The sequence below is a fragment of the Macrotis lagotis genome, chromosome 4 (assembly GCF_037893015.1).
Source record: "Macrotis lagotis isolate mMagLag1 chromosome 4, bilby.v1.9.chrom.fasta, whole genome shotgun sequence".
Lineage (NCBI taxonomy): Eukaryota > Metazoa > Chordata > Mammalia > Peramelemorphia > Peramelidae > Macrotis > Macrotis lagotis.
This window is the reverse complement of record NC_133661.1, coordinates 23,162,890-23,184,291: the sequence shown is the minus strand read 5'-3', so window position 1 is coordinate 23,184,291 and position 21,402 is coordinate 23,162,890. Positions and strand designations below refer to the sequence as shown.

The 21,402-nt window shown below is 39.1% G+C and overlaps 1 protein-coding gene across 2 annotated transcripts in view; it reads right to left on the bottom strand.

The window, feature by feature from the left end:
* The window catches only part of ARID5B (AT-rich interaction domain 5B), a 206,354-nt gene that overhangs the window by 51,755 nt on the left and 133,197 nt on the right, over window positions 1-21,402 (bottom strand). Inside the window, exon 1 of one of the 2 annotated variants that reach the window (XM_074232335.1) lies at window positions 1,862-21,402. This exon is cut by the window's right edge and continues 41,615 nt beyond it. The exons of the other annotated variant lie outside the window; for it this stretch is intronic. Coding sequence (XP_074088436.1) covers window positions 1,862-1,865 — 4 coding nt within the window. The 5' untranslated portion in view covers window positions 1,866-21,402. The remainder of the gene's footprint in view (window positions 1-1,861) is intronic. 2 annotated transcript variants of the gene reach the window in all.

Genomic DNA, 21,402 nt, shown 5'->3' with positions numbered 1-21,402 from the left:
AACAATTTATAGTCATTTTCATTTACATGGCTTTGTTTTCTTAACCAACCAAACCAGGCTCAAAATCAATCTCTGGTAATTGTTCATAGAAACGTACATCTGGGCACATCTGGGCCCAGCCACCTCTCATTAGGAGTCGCTCACCCCGATGGGTTGGATTGGCGGAGACTATGAATCACTGGACCCCACTTCCCAAGACTAATCTATTCTACATTAACATATCTAATTAATCTAAAACCAAGCCCTTTGTCTCGAAAGGAGTTGACAGAAAGAAAATGTATTTCCCCACAGATGGAAAAGATATCTTTAGAGAAACATCCAGAGTGGGAAATCATCTCTGAACCAGCCTGGGACCCATTCTGTTCAGGATCCCCTAATCCTAAATGATCTAGCAGGCTATTTGTGAGGTCATGGCAACATGAGTCTTTGAAAACATCTACTTTAGAAAATTTCTCCAAGTGGCCACAGTCTCTCAGACCACAAAATAAAGAAATATATATGGATAGAAATAGCGGTGTAATATCCATATATACACACACATACATATAAAAACAAAACAATTATAAATAACAATAGAGAAAACTATGGATATAGAAAAACTATATGTAAATATACTTACATATAGGCATGTCTATATATATATATATATAACACACATATATATGATCCAACCCAATGTGCATACAATATAAATAACATACATATAGACACACATATGTGCTTAAATAATATATCAACAAATATACACATAGACACATGTATATGATCCAACCCATAGTGAACACAATATAAATAGAAATAACACAAATATAAATGCATCTATGCCAATATATACACACATGTACTTATATAAATACATAAATCTACATACATATAGATACACATATGTGCTCAATCAATACATAAACACATGTGCCAAGATAAACAGACACATGTACATACCGATACATGTATCCATGTATACATACATAGAGATGCATATACATATGTGCCCGTACAGAGATGCCCATATTCACATTTATACACATATCCACACATGTATCTAAAAGGAAGTCACTTAAACTGTCTGAGCAATATTAAATGTTTTTCACTAATCCGTGGTCAGGACAATCAACATCTTGAACATATTTGGCAGAGGCATATAAACCAGCCTGTTCAACTTTCTTTTCAGGACCAGTTTTATGGAAATCCTGAGGTTTATTTAAAGTTACCCCTTATCCCCCACCCCCTGCCAGCTCATGCCGAGACTCGTTCAGCTCTTCTGAGGCTTTTTGGAAAAGGGCCGTACCCAGGATGCAAATCAAAGTCGTATTTCATCCCTGATGTCAAACTTAATTCCTTTTAAGACCCACAAAAAGGGAGGAAGAGAAGGCAGATGTTGATTGAGCATCACCACTGTCCAGCATAAGTTTCTCCATTAAACTCCCATTGGCAACCAGAGCTAAGAAGCCTCCGGCTCACTGAAGAGGCACAGAGTACTAGGTGAACTAAAAGACAACTGACTTTTCAAGGTAGCCAAGCTCTGCTTTCCTTCAAGGTACCACACACTTCTCCCTCCAGTGTTACCCAGCTGCTGTTAATCCAACTTTTGGCCATACAGTTCAGCAATGGATTTTAGGGCACCTTATGTCCTAAGCATTTGGCAAATACTATTAAGGCTACTAATCTGTGGGAAAAGTTGCCCTAACTTTAGGCATAATAACAACAATGATGATAAAATGTTGGTATTGTTCTTTATCCCTAGTGCCCGGTTCCTTCTCCCCTCCCTCCAAAACATGAAATTGTTTCAGAAGTCTCGCCTGGCTTTATGATCAAAAGAAAACCTGCCCCAGAATGAAGCAAAGAGAAAGTAATAATTTACCCATTCCAATCGACAAGCATCGGCCTGATTTCTATCTGTGCTCATGAATGCCAGCCGTCTGTAGCATGTGATTGCCCACTACTACATCTCTGGGTGGCTCGGGCTGCCTCGGTGTGGATGTCAGCTTTCCTCCAAATGAGCCTCGGAGTCTCTGCTCTCTGCTTACAACTCCCCTCCCCCTGAGGCTCCATTACTCATGTAAACACAGAGCCGTGACTAGCCCGGAGTGTGGGAGTGTGGGATGAGCCTCTGGACTTGCCAGACTGGCAGCCAGGGCCGCTCCACGCTCTCCACCTTCTTAATGGGGCTGGTGATTTCATCCTAATTGTTTTGTTGACTCTGACCTCTTGCACCAAGCTCGACTAGGACTCTATGAATCTGACACCCCGAGGAGCCGCGAGCCAAGGAGTTTCATATCTGGTGTAGGCGACACTGTAGAGGAACAGAAGTGTTCCCACAATTTATGGCAGTTGGCTGCAGAGCTAGAGCATTACTGCCTGTGAAGCACCGGGGACACTCGAATGGCAGTCACCAAAATAAAGTCAAAGCTGAATGCAACCGAAAACTTGGCCTAGGCTGAAATGTTTCTTTATACAACAACAACAACAAAACCCAACCCCAAAAGCAAACCAAACAGTAGGACACCGCCGCCCCCAAGTCTGTAGTAGCCTCTGTTCCAATCCTAACAAATATCCTGTGCTTGCATTCCAGGGAAAGTCCACCTGTTGGCAGATGGGAGCAAGACCAGGCAACATGGGTCAACACTCATCCCAAGAAGAAGCCATAGTCAACATTCTTGGAGTTGTTTAAGCACTTAGAGAAATACAGGAAGTTACAAACTCAACAACAAAGTATGAGCCTGCATCCAATTCCAAGAATCCAAACAAGTCACAAATAAAAGAATTAACTTTTAAGTGGGACAAGAAGACTCAAGGGAAAACTCATCATCTTTAAAAAATTAGAGAGTGGCCCTGGAGTCAGGAGGAGCTGCATTCAAATCCAGCCTCAGACACTTAATAATTACCTAATTGTGTGACCTTGGGCGAGCTACTTAGCCCCAATGCCTTGCAAAAACTTAAAAAAAAAGAAGTTAGGAAGTACAGGGATTAGAGTAATAAACTGGACTCAAATCATGCCCTCAGAGATATTCTGGGTATTTGACCCTGGATAAGTCACTTAATTCTGTCTGCCTCAGTGTTCTCACCTGTAAAATGGGTGTTAACAATAGTACTCAGGGGTGGCTAGGTGGTGTAGTGGATGGAGCACCAGCCCTGGAGTCAGGAGTACCTGAGTTCAAATCTTGTCTCAGACACTTACTAATTACCTAGCTGTGTGGTTTTGGGCAAGTCACCTAACCCCATTTGCCTTGCAAAAACCCCCCCCCAAAAAACTAAAAAAAAAACCCCAATAGCACTCATTTCATCTCCCAGGATTGTTAATTGTTAATTGTGTGGATAAAATGAAATATTTGTCAAGTCCTTTGCTATATAAAGGCTAGATATTGAATTAATAATCAATCTTTGAATAAGTGGCACTATTTCCTATTTGGTATGGAAGGATGGAAAAGATGGTGCCCTGGTCTTTTTGCTTATCTTCACTGGATATGACTGCCAGTATGACTGCACAGGGTGTTATTCCTCCTACCCTCTCCCAGTTTCAAACCATCTATATATTTGAAAAATTAAAGAAAATGAATCTGTTATATGGATGTGTTGAATTTAGGATGATGGAAAGGGGTCTGAAGATTGTTTTTGGAAGGCATGTCATGAAAATTCTACTGGAATTGCTGAGTCCTGATCAAATTAGGGGAAAAGCTAGAGAAATCCAGATAGAAAAAATTTCCTAAAATTAGAGTGAGCTTCCTCAATAGGTAGTGAGTTCCCCATCCCTAGAGGGCTTCAAGGAGAATCTGAATTTCTTATAGGGGATGTCGTCAAGGGTCTTCAACCCCAAAATAGTGATCTCTGAGAGACTGGGATTTTATAACAACTCTCAGTGGATGTCCAATTTGGTGGGTGTTCAAGGTTCTGCTCACCAGTCTCTACCGGAAGGGTCATCTAAAGCCTGGTGCCACCCTGGTTTCTAAATGAATTTCTGAATTTTATCCAGTTCCCCAAAATACTACCTTGAGTGGCATTGAGTTAAAGATGCAGTTTGGCTTCAGGGATAGTTTTGAGATCTCAGGAGATCAACTTTTGATAAAAATATAGCAGGAAGTCTTGAAAATAGCATGTTCATGTAGGGTGAGCCAGGTTTTTCTTTTCCAGCTATGCTAGGTGTGTGTGTGTGTGTGTGTGTGTGTGTGTGTGTGTGAAGTTACAGGGGGTAAAGAGGAAGAAATTCAGCCTTTAATTATCCTACATTAAGTAACTAATCCCTTATCCTTTAGGTGGCACAATGGATAGAGACATGAAGAGCCAAATTTAAATGCTGTCTCAGACACATAGCACCTGTGTGACCTTGAGCAAGTCATTTAACTTCTGTTTGCCTCAGTTTCCTCAACTGTAAAATGTGGGTTATAACAGCATTTACTTTGGAGGGTTGTTGTGAGGGATAAATGAGATAGTATTTGGTATCTACTTAGCACGGTGACTGGCACAGACCAGGTGCTCAGTCAATTCTTGTTCACAATCCCCTACTGCCAACCCAGTTCCAAACCAAGTCACCATGCATATTGTCCTTAATATTAACAGCTGGAAATTAACTTTTTGTGTGTGATGGGCCCCTCTGACAGTCTAGTGAAATCTATGGACTGGTTCTCAAAATAATATTATTAGATAAATAAAGTAAAATACATTAGGTTTAAAAGAAAATTGATTATATTGAAAGAGTAACTAAATCTATATTTTTAGAGTCCATAGACCTCAATTTAAGAGCCTTAGAGCTTTAAGGTTTAAACAATACTCTACATACATAATGTCATTTGATCTTCCTTGAAGACAAAAGTTGGTCACTGTTGCACTACAGAGAATAAATGGCATTTTTAAGAACCCCAAACTTAAGGGGAGTAGGGGGAAGGGAAAATAAAAAAAAACTGGTCTCCACTAGGAAAGACACATAGGGAAATTGGGGCAGCACCTATCTAATTCTGGTTCAAACTGGTTCAAACCAGTTTTATTAATCTCTCCCTTCTAAGAGACCATTAAACTTGCCCACAAATTTACAAAACACACAGAAACACACAAAACCAAACATGTACACATATTTGCCTACAGAGGGTGCATATGTGTGTGTGAATGTATAATTCATATCTAGCCACCCACACTCATGTAAGAAGACACTTATTTTAATAACCCTGACTGGAGTAGTTAACAGAGAACTTTCTACGGGTGAAAGAAACTGCCATGTCCACGTCACTCCAGGACCACAGAACATTTGATGATGGCCAATCTCTGGTGGTTCAGTAAACTATGAATTTTTCTGAACAGGGGGGCCCCAGAAATCCAATAAAGGGCTTGAAAACCAAGAGGCTAGAGGTCTTAATCCCTCTCACGCTTACTCCCCCGTATTAGTCACAATTGCTCTTCTGGCTAATCATTTAAAAATCTCTGTGGTTTGGACAAGGATTTCCTGTACCCACTGGCCATCTTTTCTTCTAACTTAGTGCTGTGAAATGAACAAATATTCGACCTTTATGAAATCTCAGTCACTGGGAGGGTACAACAGCACGGGTGATAATCCCTAGAGAATTCAGGGAGCTCCAACAGTCTCATGTGGCCCGACACCCTTTATGGGCATCATCTGGGCATTGTCCTCCACTGTACTAATGAGCGGCTCCTGCCAGCTTTCCTGGCCAAACAAACCATTTCAGATCCCAGATCACTAGGGCATGACCGCACATTCACTTCTGTGTATTACAGAATTGGGCAAGTCTCGGTGTAAGGGACAAAAGCACTCATGATAAATAATCCCAATAAGAATAACAATTCATATTAACAAAACAACGGAAATGTACCCAGCTACTGGCTAAGTAAATTGCTTTTGGCCTAAATGTTCCTGTTTTTCAATTTGTCCCTTCCTTCCTGCGGTAACCCTCTCGTTTTAACATTCATAGTTTTGGAAACACCATAAAGATAAACACCTCGAAAAGTTGGATCGACTCGACTTTGAACAAGTCTTTCTTGTTTTGTAAAGAGAAGGCTTTTGCCAATGAGCAAAGCTCTGTATTCTCCCAAGATATGCTTGGTGGCCCTCCACACCAGAGATAGGAGAAGCTCCCTGGTAGGCTGGCCCACTGAAAATCACAGGCCTGAGTTTTCCAAAGAGTAGCTGAGAAAGTCTGACACCAGAGATCAATATGGTGGAGAGGGAGTCGGAGGAAAGTTAACTCATTTGATTGCAAATTGCCACAGGACAGCAAGGGCAAACAAAAGGCCAGTGACTCAAATACTAGAGACCAAAAAGCATTAGACCATGTGGTATGGTGTACAGCAAACCCTGTGGATAATAGCCTACATTTCTCTAATGCCATTCCTCTGAGGATCTCAAAGCTCTGTTTACAGAGACACAATCTTAAAAATACTCTGATGAGCTGCAGGGTGGGACATGCTCTTTCTGGAAAAACTAATTTAATTGTCATTGCTGTGTTCTATTTTAAATGTTTCCCTTTTGACTTTTCAGAGACTTCCTCTTTCGCCGTGGCAAAAAATAGTTTGGGTGTTTTTAAGTTATTAATTTAAAAGGTTGAGACTCAGAGGCTTCTGCCAGTCTTGGTTTCTATTGAAACCACATTTGACTTTGAGAGCATAAAAAAAGAAAAAGGAGTTTGCAGATTGTCCCTTATAGGATTTCTCTTCTTTCAGATACTTCAAACCAACAACACCAAAACTTAAAAACTAAATATGGTCTGAGCACATGACTATAAAAATATAAATATAGAAATGTTTCTCAGAAATTGCATTTATTTCTATATTTACTATTTTCAAGCACATCTGCCTACACACAACCCCTCACCGAGAGGGGCTTACAACAGTATGGTTAACTCATTACACCTGGCAAGTGGTTCATATAGCCATCAGCTGAATCTAACTTTGTGTTTAGAAGGCACCTATTTATAAGACTGAAGAGATCCTAAGTTTAAAAGCTGCTAGCTGACTTTTACTGAATTTTTCTCCTAGACTGAAAATTGGTACAAATGCTTCAAAGGAAGCTATGCAATTCACTGAGAGAGGAATACAAGAGTGAGATCACCAAGAATGATAATGGCATTTGATCTTAGCCAACATACTAGAATAATAATGTTTGTCCTTCATTTTCAAAGAAGAAGACCACAACATCAGGAATATGATGCCATGACAAGCACAAGAATTGGATTTGACTGAAGGGATGCTGTGCTACATCACCAACCTTACTTTATCTTCCAAAGCCATCTGGGTCCAGTGGTCGGATCTGAATCAGGACGACTGGAGATGGCCCTGGATGTGAGGCAGTAAGGGTTAAGTGGCTATTAAGTAAAGGTCATGTGGCTATTAAGTGGCAAGGCTGGATTCGAACTCCCATCCTCTTGAATCCAAGATCAGTGCTCTATCCATTGAGCCAATGAATTGCTCATAACCAACATTCTAGAATAGGTGGTAATCTCTAGATGGTCTTTGCCTACCATGCTGGAGAAACTTTGGGGCATCAACATGGGAGATGGATTCAGAGTTTGGTATCTAGTATTAGTCATAATTAAAAAAAATTATTTCTAGGATGAGCATCACAAAATGATGATTTTGGGGGAGGGGTGGAGGTAGAGAATGGGGAGAATCTAACAACTCCTCAAATAGTCTCCTAAGACATAGAAGGGTTGTATATGATCTTTAAAAGTAAGGGATATCTCCCATGGAAAAAAAAAAACCAGATCATTGCAATATCAGTTGAGTAAAGATATCTTTGGGTACTTACAAATCAGACTGTAGGACTTTCTATTTTCTAATTGTTCTGAAAATTCAATTTCCCTCTTTTCCAAATAAAGATATTAGACATTTCCAACACACCTTTGTAAGCGGATAATTTGGCCTCAGGTTACTCCAATGGATGAGATTACAAAAACCCTCCATAAAAAAAAAAAAAACACGAGCCCAAGTTCATTATTCAGTCCTAAATTACCACATAATCCAATAGGAATAAGCAAATGCATTAGAGAAGGCTCCAAGAACGGGAATGTGGTTGGAAATAGAGGGTGACAAGCCTGGGCCCTGAGTTTTCTGGCTTGGATCCATTGCTGTAACAAGGCCTCCTGGCCAGGCTCCCTGTACCCACTAACTACAACTTTTGTCGAAATCAACCTGGGAAATGTGCAGTCATTTTGTTACAAGGAGGATGACGAAATGAAGCCAGAGGAAGTAGAGGCCTCACCTTGATGGCTTTGTGTCAAAAAGAGTGAGGTAGTCCAATGGAATGTATGACCTCATTTGTCATACCTGCACCTCTCCTGAGCAGCTCATGTCCAAATAGACCAAGTAAGTAATTAAGCACTCCTCTCTCCCTTCCCAGGTGACACACCCCCACCCCCTACTCTTACTCACTCCCATCTCATCCTTGGGAAGGCTAGAGCAATTGGTAATAGCCTTGATGGAAGTTTGGGTGTTTTCAGAGGCATTGGATTTGCATATCTTCTTGATTTGCCTTTTCTTTCTCTGCCTTAGAGGGCTTCATTTCTCAGAAACACTTAAAAACACAAATTGTTATATTTTCCTCCTCGTAAACTAAACAGATCATGCTGGTTCATCTGTATCACTAATTGGTTTGAAAGCATGTAACTATGAATTCTTGCCTTCAAAATGGAGTAAACCACTTACGACATCTTTAGCTTTGTCGACCCTGATGAATTTCCAAGGGAGAATGGTGAGGAGAGACATCGATCAAACAATTCAGACATCTCCCACTGACCAACAAGCAGAGTTCCATAGGTTGTTTTGCCATATTATGGGGTTGAGAGGGATATGGCATTTCAAGGATCCCAGAAAAAATTTAGTTGGTCTGAAATGGTTTTTTGACCTAAAGGATGATGATAACTAGAATACAGTTTGTGAATATTTACAGACTCAGAAACTGAATGCCAAGAAGACTAAAAAATATAGCAGTGGTTAAGAAGACTGAAACTGGAGCCAGGAAGACATGGTTTCAATTCTTGTCTCAGATGTTTGCCTCAGTGATCCCTTTTGTAAAATGTGCTTTACCCCATATTATTTCAGACAGGAATTCCTATTCTAGGGTTAAAAATTAGATAACTGTATTTTTAGTGTAACTGATTTCCTCTGAAATTCTGGTTTTTTTTATTTTATGCTTTTGGAAATATTCTTCCGAGAAGGAGTTCAAAGACTTCACCAGACTACAAAGGGGTCCGTGGTACAAAAGAGGTTATAACCCACGGTTGTTAAGCTTGATGAGATAACGTAGGAATAGTACTTTGTACATGTTACATATGAATTTTAGTTATTATTGAAATTTAATCCTCTCTTCTTATAGCTAAGGAAACTGAGGAAATTACTTTCCCCAACCACATACCTCCAGATCTCAACTCTCAGGCTAGTCCTATCCTCTCACATTGTGTTGGGTCAACTACACCTTTGAGATGCTATCATTGATGTTGAGAATTGAGGGCAGTTGTAAAACAGAAAGGGAAATAGAATTTGTCATGGTACTTGGTCTTTAAAAAAAAGCCTTCTACAAGTGGGAAAGGAGATCAGGACCATGTGAGATTTCAAAATTTCACTTCTCCTCCCCCTCCCTTCAACCAACGCCTCCCTGGTCAGAAAATTTCTGAAGAAGGGGGAGGTGTCCTCAGGAAGGCAGGAAGTGAAGGGAGGAGAGGCAAAACACAGCACCTTGAAGTTATTTTGTGGTCAAGGCTGCTCCTCGAGATTCCTGCTCTAGGGCAAAAGGGCATCTGGGGAACTTTGCCCTGTGAAATCATCTGCTTTTGAGGTTCAGAAGGGTTGAGAGCATCTTGGCATGGGTTCCCAAATGCCCATGTGGTATCAAAGCATGAAAGCCATGCACAGGTTGGGGTGACTGTCCTACAGAATATTTATGGCAAATTAAAGATGGCAAATAGTTAAGTACTACCAGCACTGACTAGGTGCCACAGTACTGGACTGGGAGTCAGAAAGATATGAGTTCAAATCCTGCCTCAGACCATTCTTAGCTGTGTGAACCTGGGCAAGGCATTTTCTCTTGGCTTCAGTCCTTCTCTGCAAAATGGGAATAAATAATAATACCGATCTCACAAGGTTGTTATGAGGATTAAATCAGTCTTTATAAATCTCAAAGAATTATATAAATGCGATTACTGCTATTATTATTATTATTATGATATACTCTAGGACTGGCTTGGGGGGGATTTAAACTTTTGCTCTTTCTATTCCCTGTGTATTTTTCCCATCTCATCCACTTTCTATGGATCGACTTGTGTAGAACCAATGCCAACCAGTGGATCAGTTGGGCTATCAATGGATAGAGAAAACAAGGGGGGGGGGAGAGAACCCCACAAGCTACCCATTAAAACTAGGACAAAAGAATATTGTTCAAATGTTAAACTAGATGGGTCTCTGAAAAAGACTTAAGCCTCAATTTAGAAAAATCTCAAATTTCCATTTTTGGAAGAAGTCTCTGTAAACACAGATATACATTCTTTCTCAGGATGGTATCACATAATAAAAAAAAATTAATGTTAACCCCTCAGATGCTTGACATTTTTTCAGTGTTTCAGAATTTGTGTTGGAAATGTTTCTACCACAGGCAAAAATTTGGATTTCCTCAATCTCCCAATGATTTAAAGCCAAGAGTAACCTTGTAAATACAGAGGATGAATTTTTGTCATTAAAAAAATAATCAAGAGACCTACTGTTTCTTATCTGTAATTGAAATGTTCTGTGGAGTTAAAATAGAACACGAGAGAAGAGATTTGAAAGCTACATTTCGTATTGAATATCCTTGAAAGAAGCAGTAAATATCAGAACAATTTTCTAACTCGTATGTACACAGTGCATCCTTGTTCAACCATTTCTCCTGGTTTGGGTTTGGAAACGAGATATTCTATTCTCGACGTGGAGGATAATCGATTTGCTACATCTCTTAAGAAAACATTCCCCATTTGAAAGTAACTGAAATGGACACTTTTTTGGGGTGGTGTGAATTAGCATGGAGACATTCAAGTGAGTGCAGACTTGAGACTGAAAAATTATGAGGGTGATTTTTATTTTTAATCCTGGACTTTCTCATTAAAAAGAAGGGGGTGGGGTAGGGAATAACACAAAGGAAGGAGCTCAATGTCACCAAGGGGAGACTTTGGTTTTAAAAGGCTCTATTCTTTCAGCCACTGAAAGAAGTTTTAGAAGTAAAAAAAAAAGGACTCCATAAAATGAGAATTTTTTTTCTCATCTTTTTAATTTTTCTGCCACCATCAGGCTGGAAAAATTGAAATACCAAGTCACTTGTATTTGGACAAGGCCCTGAGGGCAGAATCAGTCCCTATTTAGATGGAAGAGGTTGCTAGATAAAGAACCTAGACTTGGAAGGGATGGGATGGAACTGGGTAACCCAGTGTTTCCACCTCAACTATTTCCTAACTGAGATGCCTAAACCTTAAGCTTCCTAATATGAAAAATATCATTGAGAATAGCATCTGCCTCCTGGGTTGATAGGAGAATAGAGACGATATTTGTGAAGCACCTTAGGAAACCTTGAAGTGTTAGGAATTTGCCAGCTGTTATTATCAATTATTGTTTTCTCATTGGACCCCAGCTTTTACAGATGGAGAAATGGAGGCCCAGAGACCTAAAATGACTTGTTTGAGGTTACACAAGAAGCAAGGATTGGAATTCAAGGTTTCTGACCCCTTCATTTCCCTTAATTCAAGGCTCTTAAACCACACTGACTTAGCTACCTATGATCTTTGGTATCAGCGATTCATCACTTCTTGAGTTACAGTTTATACAACCCCTTTCCCCACCATTTTACACACACACACACACACACACACACACACACACACACACACTCACTCTTGATCTTAGATGATCCCTGGTTTTGATGACATACAAAAGTAAGAGCACTGTAATAAATTATTAAAGAATATTTTTGAACACTAAGAACGAGTATAATATGTGAGAAGGGTTGGACAGATGGAGAAATCACTGGAGGGGAAAGAATTGGAAAATGATTTGATGTGTACTTTAGTATGAAGTGGACTAGATTTGGACCTAGGTCCAAATCTTGATTCTGCCATATACCAACTGGACCTTTCACTTGTAACCTCTCTGGTTCTCAGTTTGCTCAAATGTAAAATAAGGGGGTTAGAAGAAATGACTTTAGGGGCAGCTAGGTGGAGCAGTGGATAAAGCACCTGCTCTGGAGTCAGGAGTACCTGGGTTCAAATCCGGTCTCAGACAATAATTACCTAGCTGTGTGGCCTTGGGCAAGCTGCTTAACCCCATTTGCCTTGCAAGAAAAAAAAAAGAAATGACTTCACAAGTCCCACCCTGCTAAAATCTTAGGACCTTAAGGAAAGGAAGGGTAAGTTAAACTCAATGATATATTAACCAAAGGTAAAAAGAGGAATTAATCAGCAGGTAGAACAAAGGGATTTCAGATATTCCAACAATTTCAGGACTTTCTCAGGAGGTAGAAAGTATGGTTTATCATTAGTCCTTTTGTTTTGTCTTAGATCACTGTATTGCTGAGAATAATGAAATCATTCTTAGGTCTTTATTGAATGATACTGTTGTTACTGTTGTAACATTCTTCTGGTCCTGTTCACTTCACTTTGCATCAGTTCAAGTAAGTCTTTCCATGAACCTCTCATTCTTAAGTGATACACGTTGTAGCTTCTCTTTTATAATGCCACAGATTTTCCTACAAGCTTTTTAATTTTTTTGTGGTAACTTTCTAAGTTATCATTTGCTTCCATTTGTTCCATGTGTCCCTGAAAGAATGTAAATAGGGTGAGGGTATGAGACATGTGTTATTCTTTGTATTTCTATGCTTGCTACAGTAGTAAGTTCTCAATTGCTGATTGCCTATCAGACTGTTAGTCTCTCTGGGTTGCCATCAGAATGTGCAGGCAATAGGACAAGAATTCCAAAAAAAAAAAAAAAAGGACGTGTGTCAGAGTGGAGATGGAACAGAACATGGGTTTTCTTGGATGTGCTCACCTAGATGACATGAGCTCTATTCCAGTCACCAAGAAAATTGCCGTAGACACCAAATCATCCCTTTCTGTGGTCTAAAGTCTGGAACTCATCAATATCTGGGTCACAGCCCCTCCAAGTCTCCTCCTATGTCATGTTCTGACCCTTCTTAGCACAGTAGCCTAAGCAGAAGGTAGCCCCCCCAATCCCAACATGCCAATTAAAAGGATTTGCACCAGGCCAAATTAATTTGAGATATACCCTTTGGGTCCTGATTGTGAAAATAAAAAGGAAATAGCTTGATTAACTCTACCTCTGGGATATATTTTCCTTTCTTAGAAGGTCAGACCCTTGCTACCCTGGGATAATCAATACCATAGATGTCAGAAGACAAGTGTTCCAATCTAGACTTTGCTGGTTGCTCCTAGTGTGTTTTGGGAGAAACTGCTCACTTCTTTCAACCTCAGTTTTCAGATCTATAAAGTGGAACTGACATTTGCAACTTGCCTTTGCTTGATCAATCACTGGGACTCAGTTTCCTCATCTGTAAAATGAAGGGGTCAGATTAAGCCTCTGACCCTTTATATCTCAGCAAATCACAGGACCTGGGCCTCAGTTTCCCCATTTGCCAAATAAGGAGGCTTGCCCAGCTGCCCTTGGAGGTCCCTCCCAGCTCTGGAGCTGCGATCCTGAATAGAGAGATCAATAAACTTCTGCCTAGCTCTAAAATCTCAAAGAGCCTTATGGCAGCCACTGCTTTACCAAGGCTCCTGATCAAGATAAAACTTCTTTCTCAGGACCCTTTCCATTTTCATCAAGTTTCTGGCCTGGTTCACCCCAGACAGGGCTGCACGCTCTGCTCCCTTGTGCTACGGTTTCTCTCTGTTTGTCTTTGTCCACATGGTTTGCATACTTCAGCACGCAACATTATTAACTCATGACCAACTGTCAGCTGATCATTATCTAACCCATGGGGGTCTCCCCCCAAAAAAATCCTTATTTGGGCAAAAGCTCTAGCCTGCACCACTCTCGATTTCCCTCCAAAGACCTTTATTTGGACTATTGTTCGCTGGCGATGGAAACGGCAAGGTTACATGTGTGGCAATAAGAAGACAGGGAAACAAATCCTTAGCAAGTTGAAACACTAAGCTGATATTAAACCCATCTCAAAGCTTTGTTAGCTGAAAGAAAACTCTCAGTTGCCCTCTAGTGTTACATCTCTGCTCTGCATAGGGGAGACCACAGAAAAGCAGAAGGTGGAGAGAATAGTCACAGATTTCAATCTGAGGCAGAAAAAGACACTATTCTCATTGGTAACAATTCCCAGTGGCCAGGCGTTTGGTTTGGTTTTTTTATTTTATTTTTCAAAATATACACTAAGGAAGATGAGGAAGCCTGGGTCAGTGGAAACGAAAATCCTTTGTTTTTCCGACATACAATGACTTCGTTATATTTACAACCATAACTGTTGTGTGTGGCCAATTGATTTTTTCCAAGGTTTAGCATCCTTCGAAGTCACTGCCCCTTACATGAAAGGTTCTCTCCTGACTAAAAATAAACTGGTGTAAGAACCAGTTCAGTATTATAGGAACCAAGGAAACAAGCTTCCATATTCCCTAATATGGAAGAGTAACCAAGATTTTTTTTTTTAAGAGCAGTTTATTTTGCTTCTGAAAATGGGCAACATATGGAAAGCCTGGCCCTGTTGAATTAAGTGAAGGTATAGTATCTCTCCATCTGGTGGAATAGAAAGAACACTGATTCTCACTGGATGAGAATTCTGATTCTCCTACTCATTATCAAAGGGACCTGAGACAAATCACCAAACCCATTCAGAATGGGCCTCAGTTTCCTCAATGTCAAAGAAGTCAGTGGGATACTTTGACTTTCCTTCTCTTTAGAGAGATTCTCTAATTCGACTCCTGAAAATATATTTGAAGGAGTCCGCACTCTCTATTTAAGGATGGCCAAACTAAGCATGCACACTTTATTGAAAAAATTCATTTTCAACTCTGGCTGGAAGACTTTGGATAATTTCCTGTATAACAGGCCCATCCCTGAAAAGTAAACAGACCTCGTATTAAAACAAACCAATCAGTGTATCTGCAAGTCCATGGAAGATTAATGGAAAGATGGGAGAAGCCAGAGGAAAAGTGTATGAAAATATGAACCTTTCCTCCCTCTTTTCCCAACACTGAGCAAAGGTACTGATGTTTTCTGAGATTTGACTTCTAGTCTGATTAATCATGACTACTCCCAATCAGTATTAAGAAAAATACTCTGTATTTTTAATATGATCTTAGGAGCTGATTAAATCTTAACTTGGTTTTTCCAAATCACATATGGCAGGCCAGTTTTGCAACAAAAGCCATTTGGTTTTGTCTTTGAATTAGCAAAGTTATTAAAGTAATTTTACTATAAAATTAAACAGCTGTGAGCTCTTTAGAAAAACATGATGATTCTTGTTCTCCTTTGTACTATTGTGCAAGCTGAAAATACCCTTTCTTTCATGCCTTTTTATTCCAACATGAATTCCCCAGTGAGCCAGTTTAGCTTTTAAAAATAATAAAGAAAACACAACAAAACAAAAAGTATTTGATGACCTCTGAAATCCAATGTTTAAGTAGTAGGTAATTTATCAGAGGGCTTACAAAGAGTGGGCACTCAAAGGGCTTTTGTTTGGTTTCCATCATTGAATAAGTAATGATTCTCTGTCTTAATGCTGTACCTTTTATTGCGAAATACAAAGCTTCTTACAAATATTTTGGGGAAACAAGAATTATACAGCCATTGCACAGATGGGCAAACTAGAATATATCAAAATGTTGGCCCTGAGTGAGTAAGCCACCCAATGGGGAAAGGTAAGGACAGGGGTCACATACAGAATCTGATTCCTTGCCAAGATTTTCAACTACTTGTGGAATGTTTGAAATTTTTTTGGAATCAAAAGAATGGGAGAGTTGAAAACAGTCCCCCCCCCCTTTTTTCCCCCTGATAGACAACAGCCTTCAGGGGCATATGGACAGCACAGTGATTGGCTGCTTATAATCTCTTTGACATATTGCCAAGAACACAGATAATTTGGCTTGATAGAGCTAAATATTCCAGGGTTGTTCAGACATCTTAAGTTAGGTCTAATGGATAAACCTTTTGATGCCACTCAGGTCTCTGGACTTGGCTAACATTTCAAAACAAAATTCTCTTGGACCTCCCCCACAGACCTTTGTTTCACATTTTCTGAATGTATTTCTCAACCTACTGACTAACTGACTAACCTACCCACTCAATGAAGATGGAAATGTTTTCCATGATTGCACATGTATAATATATAAATGATTGCTCACCATCTTAGGGAGGGGTAGAATTGGGAACTCAAAACTTAAAAAAGAAAAAAAATGTTAAAAAATTATTTTGATATGTAATTGGGAAAAATAAAATATATTTTTAAAAAATATTGTTAAGCATTGTATTAGGCTAGTACAAAGAATAAAATAGTTAAAAAGATTCAGAGTGAGCTTATATGTTTTTGGGAGAGGCATATATAAAAATATGTACAGCAAAAGCATAAAGTTAATAAAAACATACTTCAATATTCACGAAGTGGTTAAATGTATGTTGTTTTAGAAGGAAGGAAACTAGAGATGTATTTATGTAATTCTGTGTATTGTAATTATCTGTTTGTCTGTTACTTCCCTATTGAAACTATAATATCAGCGAGAGCAGGGACCATGTCAATCAGCCAGCAGTCAATAAACATTTATTCAACATCGACTCTGTGCCATATACAGAGATAAGCCATATCTTGTCTAAATGGTATATTTCCATATCTCCTAACAGAACGCTTCTGAAAACAGTAAGTGCTCCATAAATGTTTATTTAATATTAAAATTTATTGAAGTCTTCTGTTTTTTTATGTCACAGTCATTTCCAGACATATTACCCCAACCCTTCCTATGAGTCTTCCATTGTAATAAAGAAAACTGGTTAAGCAAACCAACAAAGAGGTAACATTTGCCAGGCAGACAAGATTCCATAACTGTAGTTTCCCACCTCTCCAAAGCAATGAGGAAAGGACATTTGCTTATCCTGTCGAACTCTCAACCGGAGCCATCTTATCATCTGCCTATCACTGTACAGCATTACCCTGACCTCTTAGCCCCTATAAACACCGAGCCCCCTGGACCAGGCTTTAAATCTCATCCAGCTCTCCACTCAAGTCATCCTATTTATCTTCCCTAGGGTTATGTAGGTTATCCTCATTCAAAATTTTATATAAAAATATTTCGCAAAAAACAGTCAAATCATTACAGTTACACATTTGGATTCCTTTTAGAATTCTTTTTTGCTTACATTATAATAGTTATTGTGTATATTGTTTTTCTGGTTTTGCTTGCTTCACTCTGAATCAATTCATACAAGTCTTGCCAAGTTTCTCTGAATACCTCATATTGGTCATGTCTTACAGTATAATTTACATAATATTCCATTACACTTAAATACCACAATTTGTTCAGCCATTCCCTAATTGATTGGCATCCATTTTATTTCCAGCTCTTTGCTACACAGAGAAGTGTTGTTTTGACTATTTTGGTATGGAGGAGCCTTTCTTTCAGTCTTTGATCTCACTTGGGACAAATATTTAGCACTGAGATCTCTAGCTTCAAGTGTGGGAATGACTTAGTGACTTTTCTCACATAATTCCAAATTTTCTTCTGGAATGGATAAACCAATTTTCAGGTCCAGTAAGAATGGATTAGCTCTCTAAACTGTTGGATATGAAGAGACCATAGATGCCTCCTTCCAATCTACTAATTTTAAAAAATGATGCGAATTTTTATATTCTGCTCATGAATCCTTTGGCACGTAGTGTAGCATGTGACATAAGAATTAGGTTGGACTTTCTTCTCAAAGAATTTTGGGAGGATATCTATTTTCCTCTATGAATTGCTTTTGCTGAATAACCAAATCTTTAGCATGATAATTCATTATTGTTATTTTATTTAAGGAAATAAGTAATAGATACTGATTCTATGATTTGTTCTTTGGCCTACCAATCCTTAATGACTGAGTTATTTATTTGAAGACTTTCTTCAAAAGTCCTGTATTTTATTGCACTATAGTCAGTAAAGGATGTGTTCAACATTTCTGGATTTGTCTGTGACATTTTTACCTCCTAGTTTATGGTCAAGTTTTATAAAGGTTATCAGGCAGTTATAAAAAACATACACAGTCTTAGAAATAGATAAATTTAGAAATTTAGAATTTCTAAAATTCTAGGCAAGCTCTTAAATTCTTTCTCATTTATCATTTTTGTTAGATTTGTTCAAGTCTGAAATAAATGCATTAAGGTTCCCAACTATTACTGTTTTATTACATCTCCCTTCAAATAATATAGCTATTCCTTTAAAAATTTATATTCTGTACCATTTCATGCTTATGTATAAATGACATAGATGGTGATTATGATTCATTTTCTATGGTACCTTAGGTATAATTCTCTTTTCCTGTTTATCTTTTTTAGTCAAATTTATTTTTACTGTTGTCTCACTTAAGGTCATGATTGCTCCTTCTGCTTTTTTAGGTTGATGTGAAGTATAAGAGATTTTGCTCTAGCTCTAATTTCTTGGTTATTGTTGGATTTTGCTTTCTAATTCATTCTGCTGCCCTCCCCTGTTTTTATGGGTGAGTTCATCCCATTCGTATTCATGGCAATTATTGTTAATTGTGTATTTTTTGGTCCTTCTTGGGCTCTTATAAGTTTTCCTCTCTTTGCTCTGCCCTGTCTTTACCAAGATGAAAAGAGTGATAAGAGAAGAATGTGTTCAGCACTAACAATCTGCTCCTACTCCCCTGACCTTCTTTGCCTCTTGCTGGACCTTTCACTTAGGTTTTATCCTTTCTTTTCTTTCAAAGTGCTTTTCAGCCACATGCCTTTCAAGAAATTCTTGCTGTATACTGAGTCTTCTCCTGAAACAGTTTACCTTCTTGGCTTTATTAAACACCGAACTGCTGAATATTATTGCTTCAGCTTATTGCTTATCTTGTCTGTATTACTGATCTGCTTTTCTGTTTTTATACTTCTTGGATAATGAAGGAAAGGATGAATGATCTCAAAAAGATAAACTTGGATAGGGGACCAACATAGACACTGAAAAAAAATGTATATCCAGGGATACTGGAGTTTTCATGTTAACAAGATTGTTAACCATTAGAAACAGATCCAAAGTTTATTACTAGAAACAAAAGAAAGAAGAAGGGGAAAATCATTTTTAAAAACCTAGTCAAGGAGCAGCTAGATGGCACAATGGATAGAGTGCCAAATCTAGAGGGAGGAAGGCTCTTCTTTCTGAGTTCAAATCTAGTCTCATTCCCTTACTCGCTGGATGACCCTGAGCAAGTCACTTAATCCAATTTGTCTCATCTGTAAAATGGGCTGGAGAAGGAAACTGCAAACCACTCCAGTATCATTGCTAAGGAAACCCCAAATGAGATCAAGAAAAGCTGGACACAACTGAACAGAGACTAGACCGGTCCTTTAATAGGAGATCGTATGCCAGTAGGTATAGTTATAGTAGACTTTTTACTGGAGAATTATAGAATTCTGGAGTTGTTAGTCACCTCAATAATGACCCCATTTTACAGATGAGGAAATTGATGTCTGGAATGGCAGAGGGATTTGCTCCTGATCACCCAGAGTCAATGGTAGAGCTTGGACTGGGGTTCCAGTTGTCCATAGTGACCACTAGTTTCTCAAAGAGTTTTGAATACTTCTACCTGTGTCTATGATAGAAAAGCAGGCACCATCCTCCTGAGACTGTATGTTATTAAAACATAAATTCCAAGGAACTATAATTAATAAAGTCAATAAAAGCCGATGAGTACATTCCCACTGTGTTCACGTGCCAAAAACTACAACAGGAAAAGCTAACTTGGAGCCTTCTGCCTCCACTGTGGGTCACTCTGGCAGGCCCTTCAGAGCACAATCCACCCAGCTGTTTGCTTAGGCCTAAATTAAGGGACCAAAGGGAAGATGTTGGCAACGGCACTGGGGCAACCCCACACCCTCACCCCGTGTTTGGCACTGATTACTGCCTCCTGCCTGCTCTTGTCAGATTAGGTTGGAAAATCTAAGTGACCCAATCTATCTTCTCCCAGGTTTTCAGAGTCTGAGCCTCCAAAAACCAGGAGAAATCAGCACCAGTCTAAAGAAGACAATTAATATCCAAAGGATAAGGTGAACCAGCTGAAGCCTGGCTTTTATTTTCTTGACTGAGGGGAACACATTCACTCCCAAACAAGCTCCTGCCGTCTATATGTTTCTGAAGAGTGACCAATGGCAACCACTCCTATACAGAGGGCACGCATGACCTCGGCATCATCTTTGACTTCCTCTCTGCCAAGATCCCACTTCTGAATGTCTTCAAGTCTTGTTGGGTTACAAAGATCCCCTCAAAAAGGCATTGTCAGTCAGAGGGCCTGGGTCTGAATCTCAGATCTGGTCATATATTACCTATGTGACCTTGGGTAAATCTCTGGGCCTCAGTAAATGAGCAGAGGCAGCAAGGTCCAGTGGGAAGGGCCCTGGAATCAGATAACCTTCAAATCTTACCATTTATTGCTTGGCTTCTCTGACCTCAGTTTCCTCATATGCAAAATGATAGGGTTATACTAGATGGTCTCTGGGGACCCCTTTCAACTCTGAATCTTGATTAGGTGGTCTCTAAGCTTCTTTCTAAAATGCTAAATCTTATCATCCTCACCAAGAAAAAAATCAACATTAAAAGAAGTTCCCTCGCTTAGATGGGGGCTGATTGGTGAGAATTAATTTTTAGAAACTATCCTCTATGCAATGCTAACTAAAAATAAAATTAAAAAAAGAAAAAAAGAAAAACCAACCTGTACCTGCTGATGAAATTCTGGGAAAATCCATAACCCAGAGATTAAATTTAAATTCCAATAAAGATTTTAACAAAGATCAATAAAAAGGAGATTGATCTACAGCTGAAAGTTCCCAGTAATAGGATAGTCTAGAAATTTCATAAATAATGCTTTTATCTTGATTGCAAAATAATACCCTGCCACAAATACAGCAGAATCAAGGTAGGAAATTGTTCAGTGGGAATTAAAATGTCACACTCTACACGGAATAAAGCATTGCAATTGCCAGGGAAACACACACCGCAAATGTGTTAACACAAAATTACATACATCACTTAATTATAGAAGGGCAGAGCTTCTGACTAACCCATTAGCTAACCATGTCGGGCTAGGCTTTAATATATCCATACAATATTTCGAGAACAGAGGGGATGTAACTATGTCAGAGGCTGGCACCGTAAACCTTGGAATGGCAAGTGCTATTAAACTGAGATGTAATCATGTTGAAAGGGAAACATTAGCAAACAGCAGACAATTGAGAAGAAAATA